This window comes from Atta colombica, unplaced genomic scaffold, assembly GCF_001594045.1.
Source record: "Atta colombica isolate Treedump-2 unplaced genomic scaffold, Acol1.0 scaffold78, whole genome shotgun sequence".
In the NCBI taxonomy this organism is placed as follows: Eukaryota; Metazoa; Arthropoda; class Insecta; order Hymenoptera; family Formicidae; genus Atta; species Atta colombica.
The window spans coordinates 1,323,192-1,338,843 of NW_017259570.1; the positions used below are offsets into that span (position 1 = coordinate 1,323,192).

The window sequence follows — 15,652 nt, forward strand, 5'->3', positions numbered from 1 at the left end:
ATTGCATATTTATTTGTCTATTCTTTATTTGTCCATTTTACATTTACCACAACAAGCATCAGTTTTTTCCAATTCAGATTCCTTGTGATTAGCGGTCCACGGTCCAAGGCTGATCGTAGCATAGAAATCCATGGGATAAGGTCGATCCTTATCGAACTCTGCCATTCTAAGAGCGATAGCGCCTTCATAGGGTGTGAGAAATGGTTTCTCAAATGCGACACCCCAGTCAATGCTCAATCGTGGACACGCAATCTTGAATAAAATTTATTGATATAGTTTAACATACATAAATTTTTTTAACTATATATTAACTATAACTCGATCAAATATTTTTTTTTTTCAGCTCTTTTTGAAATTATATATTTCCTCCAAATATGTATATATATTTTTAATTTAAAAATATTTAATTTAAATATTTTCCTACACACTTCTCATAAATTAAATACAATAATATAAAATAAACTAAACGTAAAAATATTAATAAAGGAAGAGAAAGACGAGTAAATTTTTGAAAACTGATATTTATCTCATGAGAGATCGTACTTGTATAAAAGCGTCAACATCTTTGAATAGCTTGATTTTATCCGGGAATATTTCCGATAGTAATATCACAACATTCTCCTTTCCTAAAGCCTCAATTCTATTTTGCAGAGTTTTCAATACACGAGGACTGCCCTGTCTGCCTAAAGTGCTAAGCACTAAAGCATATTTGTTGGTTTTGATAGCACGTTGTATCGCCTCGTGTCTAGTCTTCAACATTCTTTCATGATCATAAAACTCTTCGGTTAATTTCTTTGCATATGGATCATACTTGAACGCTCTTAGCTTAGGATTAGCAATCATAACAGCTTCTAAATGAAATCGACCATCCCCTATGTACATCACTGCATCAGCGCAGCGAACCTGTGGTGCTGTACATCCTAAAATCTTTAAAAGCCGTTACCTATTTATTTATTGTATCATATTAATGATTAAATATATTAAAGAATGTATTGTACTTCTCCAGGACTAAGTGGCTTGCTTTGTGGCACTGAGATTTCATATCCTTCTCTTCTCAATTCTGCTGCTACCGCTTGTACTGTTGTAGCAAACTGTATTGTACTAACTAGTGCTATCTTTGTGGTAATTGGTAGAGTTACTTTCAAGCAGTCCACGCAATGCGAAATGTCAATTTTTATATTAACAAACACATAAAGTACTTTGATACCAGCAGTCTGATCTACTGGTATAAGACACGAGTGTCCATAGTGGACCAGAAAATCTGCATCCAATGCTCGTGTCGTATAATCATCTACACAGCATGCTCCTATAATAAAAGGATATTATAAAATAGTGAAAGCATTGGATTGACTCATTCAATTACCATAAGTGACATCAGCCATAATAACAGTTTCTGCTTCAGTAAAGTCTTCAATGATGTCAGCTATAGTTGTAGCATACATCAGAAGACCTTCTGGCATTTGGAGAACTACTCGCTTTGCCTTGGCTTCTCTGATTCTCCATATAGTCTTGTGTATTTCAAAATTATAATTCGTGGGTAAAGCGGCTATGGCAGAATTTAGTAGAGGATCGTTCAAAAGTTCCTCGGGAATTTTGCTGACTCTCGTGGGAGCTTTGAAAACTTTGCGAATAGGCTTCGCCTTGATGACTACCACGTCGCTTTGTTCAGCCATCACCTCTAACTCGCAATTAACTAAATTTTTTGAAAATATTTTAATACGTGATTTACATAAATTATATTATATTTTCTATTAGCAGCAACTATTCGCAACGAGCAAATAAAAAGTAGATACAAGTTAGGTTAAGATTAGGTTAGGGACAAGATAAATACGTGAAATATATAAAACTGCACCTCGATGTTTTAACAGAACTTACTACATATATGAACTGCACATTTCAATATATTTACCTTCAATATATTTACAATATATTCGATATATTTACCTTTAAGTGAATAATAAAAGAAAATATTAATTATTAGAAAATAAAAAAAATAAAATTTCAATCAGGTCCCACCGAGATTTGAACTCGGATCGCTGGATTCAAAGTCCAGAGTGCTAACCATTACACCATGGGACCTTATATGAAAGACGTCCTCTCTATTATCACCTTTAAGTATAACATATATAAAATACAATTCAAAAGAAAATAGTTTTTTATAAAAAAAAAAGAAGTCGAAATGTTTTGTATGAGGTTTCATTAAAAAAAATAAACTTAAAAATAGCAGAATTAATAACATGCTTCTACTCTCAATAAAAAAATCAACCTTCAAAAATATATAAATTTTTCGCCATCTTTCTTTCTTCATTATCGATATATCTTTTTATCGATTTTTAATTTGTTAGTTTCTCATCAATTCTAGTAGATGTCCCTTTTTCGTATTTCCTTCCTTATCTACACATTTTCTAACCTCAAATACCTCTGATACTAATCATTTGAATATACGCCAACTTTGCTTATTGTTCCCGATTATTCTGCAAGCACGCGAGTTTACACGTGGTCTATGTGACTTAATTTTGTAAACAATTTTTATATATTAATATTATGGATGCTCACGATCTTTTCAAAAAGCTTGCAATCGGTGCTAAATTTGATGTAAAACGCTTTCGAAAAGATGCAGAAAGATTTCAGGTAATCAATTATTCAATCCTTAAAGGATATGTTTTTCATGTGCTCATTTAAAATTATATTTTGCTAGATTATGAAACCAAGTAAAAATGAAGTCGAAATAAACAATACAATTGAGAAAATAAAAGACGAAGTATTAGAACCTATAGAAAGCAAAGCAAAAAGAAAATATAAAGATGAAAACGAAGATGTTGATGAAATAACATTACTGAATGGATTATCGATACCGAAAAATGGAAGTGTTCCAGTTAAAAAACGTAAAAAAGTCACAACTGCTGACAAGATATTAAAACTGGAACAAGAAAAGGTTTGATATTCTATAGTGAAATTACAGCTGTTACTTTTCACAAAATTGGAGAATTCATATTTTCGATACTTTGTGTGAAATTCCCAAATACTTTAAACTTAGAAGATTTAGAGTTAATTTTGGAAATTTGAATTCTTTGTAATCTTCGAAATAATAGGCCTAATATAAATGTAAAAAAATATTTTTTAACATATCTAAAATATCTTTAATTTTTCAGATAAACCATCTGAGGAACATGAATCGTATTTCAGTCACAGGCAATCATGTACCTAGATTAATATTAGAATTTAATGAATTAAAAACTAACTATCAGGTGTCAGAAAATTTGTTAAATAATATGAAAAACAGTGGATACTTATATCCAACACCAATACAGATGCAAGCAATGCCAATTATGTTAGAAGTAAGTGAATTTTTATAATAAGCTGTGTAATAAAAATATTTTTAACAAGTATTGTTTTAATAAGTTTTTTTTTTTCAATGACAGGGTAGACAGATACTGGCTTGTGCCCCGACAGGATCTGGAAAAACTGCAGCATTTTTATTACCAATCATTCATAATTTACGAGGACCACAAAAGAAGGGTTTTCGCGCTGTTATTTTAAATCCTACAAGGGAGTTAGCCAAACAGACTTATAGGGAATGTTTGAAATTGAGTGACGGCTGTGACTTTAGAATTCATATAATTAGTAAAGTGAATCAGGCTCTTATTAAATATGGGCCTTCAAGCTCGCAAAAGTTTGGTGAGTTAGCTAGTGTGAAAATTTTAATATAGAAATGATCTTAAATTAAATTTATTATTTCTGTTCCAGATATTTTAATTACTACACCAAAGCGATTAGTATTTCTCTTAAATCAAGATCCTCCAGCCATTTCATTAAATAAGTACGTTTTTTATAGTTACAATATATTGATTAAAATCACTTAAGCACAATAATATTCTTATTCTGTTTTTATAGTGTTGAATGGTTGATTGTGGACGAAGCCGATAAACTTTTCGAGGAAGGAATACGTGGTTTTAGGGAGCAATTAGAAGAGATTACAAAAGCCTGTGTTAGTACAAATTTACGTCGCAGTATGTTCAGTGCGACAAATACTCCAGCAGTGTCAAAGTGGTGCCGTTGTAATATGAAGGGTCTTATAACAGTAACAGTTGGACAAAGGTATGAGTTTGTGTGTCTTGATAAATTTTGTAATAACCATGGAAACTTTAAATAATTATGTTTCCTTTTTATTTTGTATAGAAATGCAGCTGCAGATTTGGTAGATCAGAAGCTTCTTTTTGTTGGAAGCGAAAGAGGTAAATTAGTGGAATTTAGAAACATTATTCAAAAGGTAGGACAATTTATTTGGAATGTTTTATTTATTTTTTTTGAATATTGTGATTAAACGTGTTTCTAATTATCTATAAAGGGTATATCACCACCGGTCTTAGTATTTGTACAAAGCAAAGAGAGGGCTCAAGAACTTTTTAATGAGCTTATATACGATGGAATTAATGTGGATGTTATTCACGCTGACAGAACAATGACACAGGTATGATAAAAAAAAGATTATTTCGCGCAATCTATCTAATTGTACATTAATCATTATATTCCTCTAGCGAGACAATACTGTGCGTTGCTTTAGAGAAGGAAAGATTTGGGTTTTGATCTGCACAGAATTAATGGGCAGAGGTATAGATTTTAAAGGCGTAAATCTTGTTATAAATTATGATTTTCCCCCATCTGCCATCTCTTACATTCACAGAATAGGTATGTATTGGTCAGTAAACCCACAATAAAAATAGAGCTGTTCTATTTCTTTGACAACTGTTTTTAACCATTCTTCTTTTCCTCCCTTCTTATTGTTAAAATATGTTCAGCTAGAAATAGTAGCCTTTCTTCTCTTTTGGTATTGTGTAAGCTATTATTGTATTGTATGTTGCTAACAATAGAAAAAGGTCATGCTCTCGTATAGAATGGAGATAATATAACATGATGAATGTAAAGAATGGATATTATCATTCACTAAGATATCTACTATCTTGCCATTATATCACAGTATTTTCATATTCCAAGAGTACATTCAAAGAAATAGAATGATCTGTCAAGCTATTTCTTACTTAAACATCTTACGTTTTCCGAAACAGGTCGTACCGGTCGTGCCGGTCACAAGGGAAAGGCAGTAACGTTTTTCACTCAACAAGATACGGTGAATTTACGGAGGTATATATTGATTCTTCTTTCATATATGTATACCTGTATATGTTTCAATAAATAATATTGGGTTGTCCGGAAATTTCGTGCCGAGTTTAAAGGAAAATTGAAACGCAGAAGATTTCAATTTTAGTATACATTTATTAAATTATATAGATTAGTCGGCACAAACTTTTCGGACAACCCAAATATTATTTATTGAAACATAAAACTCGTTTCTTAGTATTGCGACGGTTTTGCGAGCCTCTGGATGCGACGTACCGGATTACATGTTAGCCATGAAGAAGCACAGTAAGAAGGAACGACGTAAGCTCGAGCGTACGGCACCCATGCGTGAAAAAATATTAACCGTGCCTACATATAAACGTAAACAGAAATCATGCGTCAAAAAGAAGTCAGAGTTGGAAAAAGAAATGTAAGTGTAAATATGATATTCGTTTTTTTTTTAATGTGAAATAAGTGGGTGGTAATAGGGTCTTTTTATAAAAAGTAAAATATTTTTTAAAAAGATCTGCGTACAAAAGATTTAGAAATTGTTTGTAAATAATTTATTGTATCAATACTTACATATAAAATTTATAAATCTATAATTGTTTATAAAATTATATATAACACATTCCTTAACAATAATGTTTTAACAATAATATGAAATTTTATACAATATTTGTCATGGCATATGTACAGAGATTACTTTGAAATTCTGTTCTTAGAAGATCTAGGAAATATTGTCTAAGTGCTGGACATTTGATAGAAAATCCAGACGCATTAGGCACTTTTAATATATCCTAACTGTATATTTTTATTGCACAGTTTCATTGTACGTTAGGAATTCTTATTATACCTACTTATGCAATCTATGTTTCAAATAACCAATCGCATGGCAATTTTGGCATTTTATTCGCTGGCCATGGAAGATATCCTGCCGTTTTGAACACCCAGTAATCGTAAGACACTTTGGCAATCAAGCCTATTAAAAGTATCACTTCGGTAGCGATAATATAATATATGTAGTCCGTCCAATCTCCCGGATACACGCACATTTTCGATGGCTCTAGATCTACAACTTTTTCCTTTACATTTTCGCACATTACTTCATCGGAATCCAATATCCGCGTTTGTAACCACGCCTGAAACGAAAAGTAAAAAAAAATCCTTTAATATTATATCTTATACTTATCTGTTTCTTTTTTATAAACATTATACTGTACCTTTAAATGTTTAGCAGTATTACAATCACAATGCAACTTGTTGCCTCCTAATCTGACTAAATTTCTCGAGCTCAAGAAGTTCTTATGATGTGCGCTTGGACTTAATATGTATGTTGGCAGCTAAACATATTATAATTAAGATATGTTAATGCTAATTGGATATCATCGAAGAATTAAATATATATTTCTTTGTTTACTGACTTTACTTACTACTTTAATTTTATTGTACCGTAAACTCAAGATAGCATAATTATCCAAAAATTTAGAACCTTCCAATTTATTTATCGATGAGATATTATTATAATCCGCATAAAACTCTCGTAGATCCTCGTAACGTGGATTAGTACTGAGATCATCTAAAACTGTAATCTAAAAGAAAAATTCAGAGAAAATTTGCATTATAAAGTCCATACGCGATAAATAATGTAGAACCTTATCTAACATGTCGCGCATACATTATTATAGGAAATGTTCAGGGCTATAGTGTTTTGTGGTAATTTTTCGGGTAGCTCCGTCAGCTGCATTCCACTGCAATCTACACTTACAGCGTGTGTAGGTGGTTTACCTTCGATAATGTCTAGTCTTCTAATATCACACTGACATTGCCAGGTATCACCTTTCGGACATTCTGTTTGCAACTAAAAAGATCAAGATTAATTCTAATTATATCTTATATATAAAATTTTATACAAGAGTGTTACATTTGTTAAAACATACCAAACTGAGATAAAGAACCTGCGAAAGAGGCACTTGTTCAGTAGTATTAAACCAATGCCATGTTGCCATGGAAGAACACACTGTCTCATTCTCGCGATTAAATGTGATTTGCTTTTCGCCAGTTTTATTGATATAATGATATACGTCATGACACGAAAGTTTATTCGTTCCTATAGAAAAAAAAATGTTAATAAGTATATGTTTAATTAAGATAACAAGATTGAACAGCAGCTTGTTTACCAGAGATGTCTAACCAGAATTCTCGGCCATTCATCGTATTTAAAGCTGGAAGGTAAGTGAGTTTATTATAAGACAGATCCAACGTAGTGAGTTGCACCAAACGTGTCAGCGAATTATTCTCTACCTCGCGCAGCTCATTATTTGAGAGATTCAGACATTGTATGGGTGTCATCATGCGAAACTGCCCTCGTAGTCGATTAATCTTGCCATCGGTTATGGCCAGAGATTTCAGCATCCTCCAACGAACTTCACTTACATTAAATACATCCAACGTCGCGTTACGTATGTGAACGTAACTTATATTTGAATGTTGAAATCCTAAGACACAGTAGCGAAAATACTTGAATATATATACTATTGGATAAATTAAAAGAAAAAATTCTTGCATTACAATTCTTACCTATGCAAGAGAGACCATCTTCTAGACTTTGTTGATCTGTATTACAGCAAAGCGCAGCATTTCCCTCAGGTACATTTGCAAGAGTGATCCTCTTACAGGGACATCTTGAATCCGAGGTCGGACAATCTATCGGGTGTCTGTAAAAACACTGTTCTGGAAGAGAATTCGAGACTCCACTTGCACTTGACGTCTGCTGATCCTCCTCTGTACGTGCACTGGCTACTCCAGCATAAAGGCAAATTACTAAGGCTAGCCACTGCATCTGCATTCAATATATATAATTATATATCGTGCATAATTTTTTACAAAATATTTATATATCTAGAAGGTAAGAAATTACCTTTTTTCAATCTTGCTGCAGTTAAATATGTATTCGTACAATAGTGTTATTGTTTTGTTTGGTATTATGCCTTGTAATTGTACCTGTAGAAAAGCGTTACGTGTTTTGCGACTGCAATTAACGCGATGTAACGGCGTGTTTTCCCTTCTCCCGAGCTAATTCAATGAACATACTTGATTGCTCGCGGGCCTCGCTTTGCCGCGGCGGGTGACACAAATGAATTAATCCGTTTAATCCCGACCAACACTCCGGGTCGCTCGGGTCGGCCTGTTGATGAATCGCGATTGCTCGGTCGAGCACTTGGCCGCGTTCATTACACTCGTTTCACTTGCTCGAACCGAGTACGTCAATTATATGATAAAAAGAGAAAAACATGTATGCCTATCGTTATCAGTTTACTGAATAATTGAAATGAAATATTATATTATATTCTGTTTACGGTGTCATCAACAATAATACGAATTATAATCGTCGTTGATTTACATTTTACGTTTTACACTACAATTTCTTTAACTTCTATTTTCGGCTAATTGTTATTTTTAGAAAAATTGTATAAATAGAGAATATTCAATGACAAACGATTTACATATTTTTATCAGTTTGAGAAGATTTAGTGGTTCCGAAGATAATTGAAAAACTCTATTACCGAATGTACATAATCTTAATAATGATAATTTTTGTCGTTTTGAAATTTTATATAATTATAATTTATATACGGATTATACATTTTATAATTATTTTGATATTTTGCAAGGTTAACATGAAATTATTTTTACTTATCCAATTAATTATATATTTATGCAGATTTTTATGCATTAACGTATTAATATCAACAAATAATAAGTATATTTTCTTTCATATTGATTATAGGTACTTAGTTGGTAAAAAATATTTTTATTAAATTTTGCATATTATCTTTATGACATATATCTTTTAAACATTAATTCTCATTATGCCTGGAATATTTATATTTATTTATTTCAATGCTATCCAAGATTTATAAAGATTTGAACAATTATGACTCGACATATATTTCTTTCTTCTTCAAGCTGAATAGAAAAAAAAAAGTAATAAGCATAAATACTGATATCAGTGTCAGAGTTAGAAATCTTGGGAACAGCTGATTCAGTGCTTATTATTTATTTAGTATATTATTTGCACAATATAAAAAAATTTAAAAATTCGAGCTTTGTGATGACCTCTATTGGTCACTCGCGAAATGTCTCGCGTGTTGATGCGGTTGGAAAATGTACGAAAATAGAAATAAATAAAAATACGCTCTTTGTCTCGAGCTGTATCGAACGTAAACATTGTATCAAGGGAAATTTGATACGATGCAATGACATATATTTATCTCAACATATTGCGAGTAAATTCGGCCTACCAACGTCCAGCTGACATTTGAATATGGATACGTGTTCATGGGGCACGTATCAGCGATATGACGATGAATGGCCGGCTTGTAACCTAAAAACGTAAATTATTATCACATGTACGATTATCTCGTTAATTGTTCGCACGTATAATTAACATCTCTTCTCGATGTGATAGATCGACGGCGGAGTACGCGGTATGTTAGAAACGAAGGCCTGTGACGATGGACGACACGTACGAGTTGAACCTGAAGAATCTAGCCGGTTGGATCGCATCCTGTGCATTGATCTTTGGCGCGGTTGTACCCTATGTACCACAATACAAGGAAATCAAAAGGAAGGAAGATGCTGAAGGATTCTCTCTTTATGTTTGCCTTACTCTCCTGATCGCCAACACGCTTCGTATACTATTCTGGTTTGTATCTGCCAGAGACATGATGTGTCTTCCAACAAGCAACACAAATGACATTGTGGTCAAAGTCTTGCTACAAATGTTTTAAAGCGTTTAATAGACCAATTAGAAGAAAGAATTTTACAAATTGACCAATTAAAAAAACGCTTCAAACGTTTGTAGCATCGTGTTGACCTGTACCTTGTGGACACATTGGATCATTACATCCTTGTTGTTTGCCAATGTTAAACGAAGATGACATGTGTGTGTCTTCCAATCCACAAGCGACACAGTGATTACATCATCTTTGACATTTAACATTGGTAAACAAGAATATAATGATCCATTGTATCACATTGTTTCACTTGTATCCCTTGTTAAAAGGCATACTATTTGTCATGTTTCCTTTTCTAACAGACTCCATAAAAACTTTTACTGCTTAATATAATTTAATATATTATTCATATATTATTCTTGTATATAATATTTTAATAATGTTCTGATATTTTGCATGTCTTCACGTCTTCACAGATTACCTTGAATTTCCATTTTAACCCTAGACCACCTGAGTAAAGGACAATTGTTTTTCAAAGAGTTTTTAGTTTCAAATAATTTGAAACTACTAGTTACTCTTTCAACACTTAAGAATAGGATGATTGTACAGTTGTATGACCTGAAACATTTTTTTACTTATTCTATATATATTTAAATCTGAGACTGAATCGACAAAATAATTCAAAGTTGATCAATCATTTGGATCTTTAAATCTTCACTCTATGGAGAGTGAATACATGTTTATTATTATATGATGACAAAAATATATCATTGATGATGTGTCTCCATGATATCATGGAGATCATGTGTCTCCAAATACTGATACTATACATTCTCTTTACAGGTTTGGCAAACGTTATGAACTTCCGCTTTTGTTACAAAGTATACTTATGATTCTGGCAATGTTTGTTATGATTAAACTTTGCATTAATGTACAAAACAGAACACAGATAATCAAAGCAAAAGAGCGTGTACTTACAGGTGAATATATCTTATTATTGCAGATATATATAGATACTGATTTGTATATACATATAAATACCTGCATTTATAGGTAGCGAATTTTTACACTTTGCAGATTTGGATGCTAGATTCTTTTGGAAGTGGACAGATTTCAAGTCCTACTTGGGTTTCATGGTTTTGTTCGCTGGCGCAGGTGGTGTGATAACATATTTATTTCTGGATATACCGATATTTATTGAAATTGTTGGATTCTTAGCAGTATTGATAGAAGCTATGCTAGGAGTTCCTCAATTTCTTCGCAATTCGTCAAACAAGTCAACTGTAGGAATGAGGTGAGGATTAGATATTATACAGAAAAAAAATAAACTATGTAAATTATGCATATATACATTTAATTAATATTTTACTGTAATTTTAGCATAGCAATGGTGGCAATGTGGACCGTGGGAGATATTTTCAAAACATGTTACTTTATTTTGAGAGATACTCCCGTGCAATTTCAGGTGTGCGGTGCCATTCAAGTCACGATCGATGTTGCCATTTTAGCACAAGTATACCTTTACAAGACTAATAATAATGTACATACAAGAGCTCCAACGAGATCGGATTGAAGATCATTTTGCTGTCGCTGTCTATTGAAAACAGAACTTTCCGAACAACAATAATATTTCGCCTAAGTCTAAATATATAGATTTTTAACTTTTTAATAGTGATCTAGTAAAATATAAAAAGAAATTATATTTTTATATTGACTGATCGTCATCAAACACATTTATATGTATTTAAGTTTCTTAATATTTATCGAACAAAGTGTAATTAATATTTTGATAACAATTTTAGTATTTATCGATATTTAATATATAAACATACAATTTATTTTATAAAATTCATATCTCATTATATTAATCATTCCATTCTATGCCAAATGTAATCATCTGTTCCTCATATACAATTTTAAATGTTACTTTTAAATGTTATTATTGATTATAAATATAATCTTATTGAATTATATTAATTGTATAGCTACATATGCATATTCCCATGTTATTAATGAGAGTACCAGAATACAAATGGCGGGAGTCCGTTAACACGTGTCCGTTGCTTAGTGACAGATCATCAACAAAACTTCACTTCATGAATAAAGTGGAAGACTGTGGCAGACATGGCATAGCTCCCGTCTAAAGAGAAAATGGAAAATTTTTAATATCATCGAATCACTTTGCATTGCTCAAAATTTTTTAAGAGAATTTTCTTTTGCTCAATAATTATCTTTTATTATTATAGTTATCGAGAATCGTATATTTGAATTTTTCGTCAGAAATGACAAGATGTGTGAAGAAGCAGGTTAATCTAAAAAGCAGCAGTAAGTGTTTATAATACGTATGTAATAGTATTCTAATTCATAATTGTAATATTAAAAATTTTATAAAAAAAATGTAGCTTATAATCAAACGGGACAGAATTATTTTGAACAATTGGCAGCGTATAATTCAATGAGCTTGCATCTACGACGGGTTTTATTGGCAAGAAGCGTAGTTGATACAAGAAATAAAATTTATTTGAAAAGAATTCAGCGATACAAAGTGCAAAGAGCTTATGATTGCGAAGTCTGTTTGCATCTGGATGATGTCATTGATAGATTGGCCTATGATACTCAACATCATCCCATGGTAAAGTTCAGTACAGCTAACATATCAAAATTATAAATTAGAATGAATGTAACAAACGGATAGATTTCTACAATTATTAAGCTAATCGGTGATTTTAGCGATTAAGAATTTGCTACTTTTTGAAATCAAAATGATTTTTTAAATGTGTGCTTTGAAATTTTCATGTAGGATATGTTAGAAATATGTTTAAACGCGAAGCATCTGGACGTTTGCAATTGTAATTTAGATCAATTGAAAGCTTGTAGTAATCACACATGTTGTGACGAAACCGATCAAATGGATCGACGGCAACAATCAACATCAAAGAATCGAAGAATAACATCACCATGTTCGCTGAAACGTAAAAAATTTTCAGAATCAAATTTTATTTGCAAAAAGGAACAGAAATCTACGCGAGATGTCCCTAATATAGTCAATCCATCAATATGCTTTTTGCAACAGAGGTGAGTTCGTATTAAAGATTCAAATTATTAATTTTATTCAACTTCCTCCCTCTCCCATAAAAATTGTTGCTGTAACTTTCAATATATATATGTATATTTTTTTATAAATATGCTAATTATCTATATTTAAAATAAATTACATGAGATTTACATATACAGGGTGTCCCAGAATAACTGCCAAATATTTCGTGTGTTGGTAGAGCGGAACTAAATTAAAATTGCAAAGCCCTTTATTATTTTGCAATAGTTAACAAGATATTAATTACTAAAAATTTTTGAATATTAATTTTTAATAATTTTTTATTCAGGTACTATCAACTTTATAGAAAGCTAACAAAAATTATTTTTTTTTTTTCTCATAGAGTTCTGAGAATTTTTTCAGAATTTTTTAGTACCGTATTTTCTCATGTTGATAAAAATAGTTGTTAGTAAAAATATATGTATATATAAGAAAATGCAGTACTAAAAAGTTGATAAAAAAATTCTGAAGGAATTCTTAGAACTCTATGAGAAGAAATTAAACAATTTTTGTTTCTTGCTGTTTTTCTGTAAAATTGATAGTACTTAAGTAAAAAATTATTAAAAATGAATGTTCGGCGATTTTTAATTATTAATAATCTTGTTAACTATTGGGAAAATTGTAAAATGGTAGAGGACTTTTTGACTCAGTTTAGTCCTATGCACGAAATATTTGACGATCATTCTGGGATATCCTGTATATTTTTTATAAGTATTATAATTATCTATGTTTAAAATACATTACATACTCGAGATTTATCATATATATATATATATATATTTTTTTTTTTCATTTCATTTTTCATTTTTGTAGAAGGTGCAGATACGAAAAAGAGCTCCCATCTCCTTGCGCAGCTACTAGATTAAATTCAATGATGTTTAAATCAAGATCTCAATCCCCAGAACAAAATTCACAGACAAAAATCGATTATCACACGGTATCTTCAAGTGACTCGCAACATTACAATTTTTGCGATGAAAAATATATCAAAGAGTCCAAACAATTCACAAATCCAAACAATTCTCAAAAAGAAGAAGAGAAAAAATATATTAAATTTGTTTATAACATTACCAAAGAAATAATGCAGAGAGGTCTTTATACTGATAAAGAGTTGCAGGATGTATTTAAGAAGCACATTAATCAATATAAAGGAATATTAAACATGGTATTAAACATAAATAATAAAATTGCCATAAATGTAAAAGAATACTGTTTTAATATCTTACAATTTCTTAAATATTATTGGTATCTCCCTCAATATTTATCAATATATTATCTTTATGGATTTTCTCTTTTATTTCAGAATAAAATGCTGTACGAGATTTATCAGTTAAAGATCTCCTTAAATATGGCGGATTCAGACACTGACGAAGAACTAGAAGATTTGATCCATGCGCAAACATTATTAAATATATCTGAGATTAGGCCACCTACGCCGCCGAAGATTTTGAATGAAAATAAAGTGATGGAAAAATTAGAATCTTATCAGAAAATGATGAAAGCTGACAGATCTCCAAAATTTACTACGAAATCAGTGATGCTGGTCGATGCAAATCCTGAACTACTTATCACCGAAAGAGATGTGCTGGTATCGTTGGTAGAAGCAGGTGTAGATCCGAAACAAGTTCAACATATTTATAACAATTTACGTCACAAGAGTAGAGATATCAACCTCACTGAAGGGGTAAGATAATTCAACATTTTTCATTATTCCGAAAATAAATAATAATCTTTATTTAGACACAAATGGACGTGGAAACTTTATATTCTTCGGTCTTGAAAGTAGACAATTTAGAACTGGAAGACAACGACAAGCAGATTTCTGTGATTGCTGAAAGTGCTAATGATAATTCTGCCGTGGATCATTTAATTGAGTCTTCTGAAAAACAAGAACCGAGTTTAATATCGAATTTCGTATCCATGCAAGACGAGACAATGGAAAGAGGAAAAGACGAAAGAGAAGAAGACGGAAGAGAAGACGGAAGAGAAGAAAATGAAAGAGGAGAAGATGGAAAAGGAGAAGAGAGAATCTGAAATCACATCTGAACAGAATTAGCAAAATCGTAAACTGAATTAATGAATTTATTTCTGTTTCTTCGTTATGAACATTTGCTTTCAATGTCTTGCTCGTCATATTGTCCTTATAAATATCGCCCTCGAGTAACTTATTGTATTAGCAACTAAATAAACATTGGATATGCAATATTTAGTTCACACAGGAAAAAAAATAATTTATTTATCACTTGATAATATATCAGTGTTAGAAAACAAAGTACGCTGATTTTATTTCACATTCGTATATATCTTTTATTTATCTGTTCTCTTATATTGGATTTCACAATACATCTGTATGAGGATCTGTGGTTTGTAATTCGTTCAACAAGCTGAATTCTCAAGAGATAAAATATACATGAAAAAATAGGTACCATGTACATGTCTCACGTGTATCTCTATGTACAGATACACAAATGATACGCGTTTGTACAACAGGAAAATTCATATATTATGCAGATTTCTTAAATATACATATATTACATATATTAAGGTTTTTTTTAAGTGTATGTATACGGACAATAAAATAGTTGCATATGGTTGCCATGTATTATTTTGTTCGTTTATCTACAGCTACTAGCTCTGTTTGTGCATTTTGTTTTGTACATGAGTTTTGTCTCCTTCTTATTCGGTACACTACAATTATTTT

At 31.4% G+C, this 15,652-nt stretch overlaps 5 protein-coding genes and 1 non-coding gene across 10 annotated transcripts; 3 read left to right on the forward strand and 3 right to left on the reverse strand.

The window, feature by feature from the left end:
- Nucleotides 1–20: 20 nt before the first annotated feature.
- LOC108692627 (diphthamide biosynthesis protein 1) lies at nt 21–1,973 on the reverse strand. Its single transcript, XM_018200967.1, has 5 exons — nt 1,945–1,973; nt 1,364–1,693; nt 999–1,306; nt 544–927; nt 21–252 (listed from the first exon to the last, which is right to left on the reverse strand). The coding sequence occupies exons 2-5, from the start codon at nt 1,671–1,673 to the stop codon at nt 25–27; spliced, it is 1,230 nt and encodes a 409-aa protein (XP_018056456.1). The 5' UTR covers nt 1,674–1,693; nt 1,945–1,973; the 3' UTR covers nt 21–24.
- A 34-nt stretch (nt 1,974–2,007) lies between these two features.
- Trnaq-uug lies at nt 2,008–2,079 on the reverse strand. Its single transcript has one exon. It is a non-coding gene; the product is annotated as a tRNA-Gln (tRNA).
- Nucleotides 2,080–2,530: 451 nt separating this feature from the next.
- Nucleotides 2,531–5,590, forward strand: LOC108692667 (probable ATP-dependent RNA helicase DDX52). The gene is made up of 11 exons (XM_018201024.1): nt 2,531–2,631; nt 2,699–2,935; nt 3,153–3,338; nt 3,423–3,678; nt 3,748–3,820; nt 3,895–4,098; nt 4,180–4,270; nt 4,349–4,471; nt 4,539–4,689; nt 5,067–5,142; nt 5,357–5,590. The coding sequence occupies exons 1-11, from the start codon at nt 2,545–2,547 to the stop codon at nt 5,550–5,552; spliced, it is 1,680 nt and encodes a 559-aa protein (XP_018056513.1). The 5' UTR covers nt 2,531–2,544; the 3' UTR covers nt 5,553–5,590.
- Nucleotides 5,591–5,658: 68 nt separating this feature from the next.
- Nucleotides 5,659–8,522, reverse strand: LOC108692669 (protein halfway). 3 transcript variants are annotated; one of them, XM_018201029.1, is made up of 9 exons: nt 8,212–8,522; nt 8,039–8,121; nt 7,699–7,960; nt 7,299–7,616; nt 7,059–7,228; nt 6,797–6,979; nt 6,552–6,710; nt 6,342–6,461; nt 5,659–6,260 (listed from the first exon to the last, which is right to left on the reverse strand). In XM_018201029.1, the coding sequence occupies exons 3-9, from the start codon at nt 7,958–7,960 to the stop codon at nt 5,988–5,990; spliced, it is 1,485 nt and encodes a 494-aa protein (XP_018056518.1). In that variant the 5' UTR covers nt 8,039–8,121; nt 8,212–8,522; the 3' UTR covers nt 5,659–5,987. The 3 variants fall into 3 exon arrangements, with proteins under 3 accessions (XP_018056518.1, XP_018056517.1, XP_018056516.1); XM_018201028.1 differs by having other exon boundaries at nt 8,039–8,522; XM_018201027.1 differs by lacking the exons at nt 8,039–8,121; nt 8,212–8,522 and having other exon boundaries at nt 7,699–7,966.
- A 766-nt stretch (nt 8,523–9,288) lies between these two features.
- On the forward strand, nt 9,289–11,845 carry LOC108692670 (PQ-loop repeat-containing protein 1). 3 transcript variants are annotated; one of them, XM_018201032.1, is made up of 5 exons: nt 9,289–9,513; nt 9,590–9,826; nt 10,701–10,837; nt 10,911–11,151; nt 11,323–11,442. In XM_018201032.1, exons 2-5 carry the CDS (start codon nt 9,636–9,638, stop codon nt 11,363–11,365), a joined length of 612 nt encoding a protein of 203 aa, XP_018056521.1. In that variant the 5' UTR covers nt 9,289–9,513; nt 9,590–9,635; the 3' UTR covers nt 11,366–11,442. The 3 variants fall into 3 exon arrangements, with proteins under 3 accessions (XP_018056521.1, XP_018056519.1, XP_018056520.1); XM_018201030.1 differs by having other exon boundaries at nt 9,296–9,513; nt 11,238–11,845; XM_018201031.1 differs by having other exon boundaries at nt 9,296–9,513; nt 10,935–11,151; nt 11,238–11,845.
- Nucleotides 11,846–12,114: 269 nt separating this feature from the next.
- On the forward strand, nt 12,115–15,223 carry LOC108692668. The gene is made up of 6 exons (XM_018201026.1): nt 12,115–12,182; nt 12,260–12,489; nt 12,658–12,932; nt 13,765–14,116; nt 14,255–14,635; nt 14,692–15,223. The coding sequence occupies exons 1-6, from the start codon at nt 12,140–12,142 to the stop codon at nt 14,983–14,985; spliced, it is 1,575 nt and encodes a 524-aa protein (XP_018056515.1). The 5' UTR covers nt 12,115–12,139; the 3' UTR covers nt 14,986–15,223.
- Nucleotides 15,224–15,652: the final 429 nt, after the last annotated feature.

Bases quoted from the DNA above. Each gene is read 5' to 3' on its own strand.
- LOC108692627 (XM_018200967.1), bottom strand. From the start codon at position 1,673: ATGGCTGAACAAAGCGACGTGGTAGTCATCAAGGCGAAGCCTATTCGC. The intron at 1,307-1,363 runs GTAATTGAATGA...CTTTTATTATAG, and splicing joins TATGGCTGATGTCACTTATG to GAGCATGCTGTGTAGATGAT. The intron at 928-998 runs GTACAATACATT...CGGCTTTTAAAG, and splicing joins AGCCACTTAGTCCTGGAGAA to ATTTTAGGATGTACAGCACC.
- LOC108692667 (XM_018201024.1), top strand. From the start codon at position 2,545: ATGGATGCTCACGATCTTTTCAAAAAGCTTGCAATCGGTGCTAAATTT. The intron at 2,632-2,698 runs GTAATCAATTAT...ATATTTTGCTAG, and splicing joins AAGATGCAGAAAGATTTCAG to ATTATGAAACCAAGTAAAAA. The intron at 3,821-3,894 runs GTACGTTTTTTA...CTGTTTTTATAG, and splicing joins CCAGCCATTTCATTAAATAA to TGTTGAATGGTTGATTGTGG.
- LOC108692669 (XM_018201027.1), bottom strand. From the start codon at position 7,966: ATGCAGATGCAGTGGCTAGCCTTAGTAATTTGCCTTTATGCTGGAGTA. The intron at 7,617-7,698 runs GTAAGAATTGTA...ACTGTGTCTTAG, and splicing joins AGATGGTCTCTCTTGCATAG to GATTTCAACATTCAAATATA. The intron at 7,229-7,298 runs GTAAACAAGCTG...TTTTTTCTATAG, and splicing joins ATTCTGGTTAGACATCTCTG to GAACGAATAAACTTTCGTGT.
- LOC108692670 (XM_018201030.1), top strand. From the start codon at position 9,636: ATGGACGACACGTACGAGTTGAACCTGAAGAATCTAGCCGGTTGGATC. The intron at 9,827-10,700 runs GTTTGTATCTGC...TTCTCTTTACAG, and splicing joins ACGCTTCGTATACTATTCTG to GTTTGGCAAACGTTATGAAC. The intron at 10,838-10,910 runs GTGAATATATCT...CTGCATTTATAG, and splicing joins AAAAGAGCGTGTACTTACAG to GTAGCGAATTTTTACACTTT.
- LOC108692668 (XM_018201026.1), top strand. From the start codon at position 12,140: ATGACAAGATGTGTGAAGAAGCAGGTTAATCTAAAAAGCAGCA. The intron at 12,933-13,764 runs GTGAGTTCGTAT...TCATTTTTGTAG, and splicing joins ATATGCTTTTTGCAACAGAG to AAGGTGCAGATACGAAAAAG. The intron at 14,117-14,254 runs GTATTAAACATA...CTTTTATTTCAG, and splicing joins ATAAAGGAATATTAAACATG to AATAAAATGCTGTACGAGAT.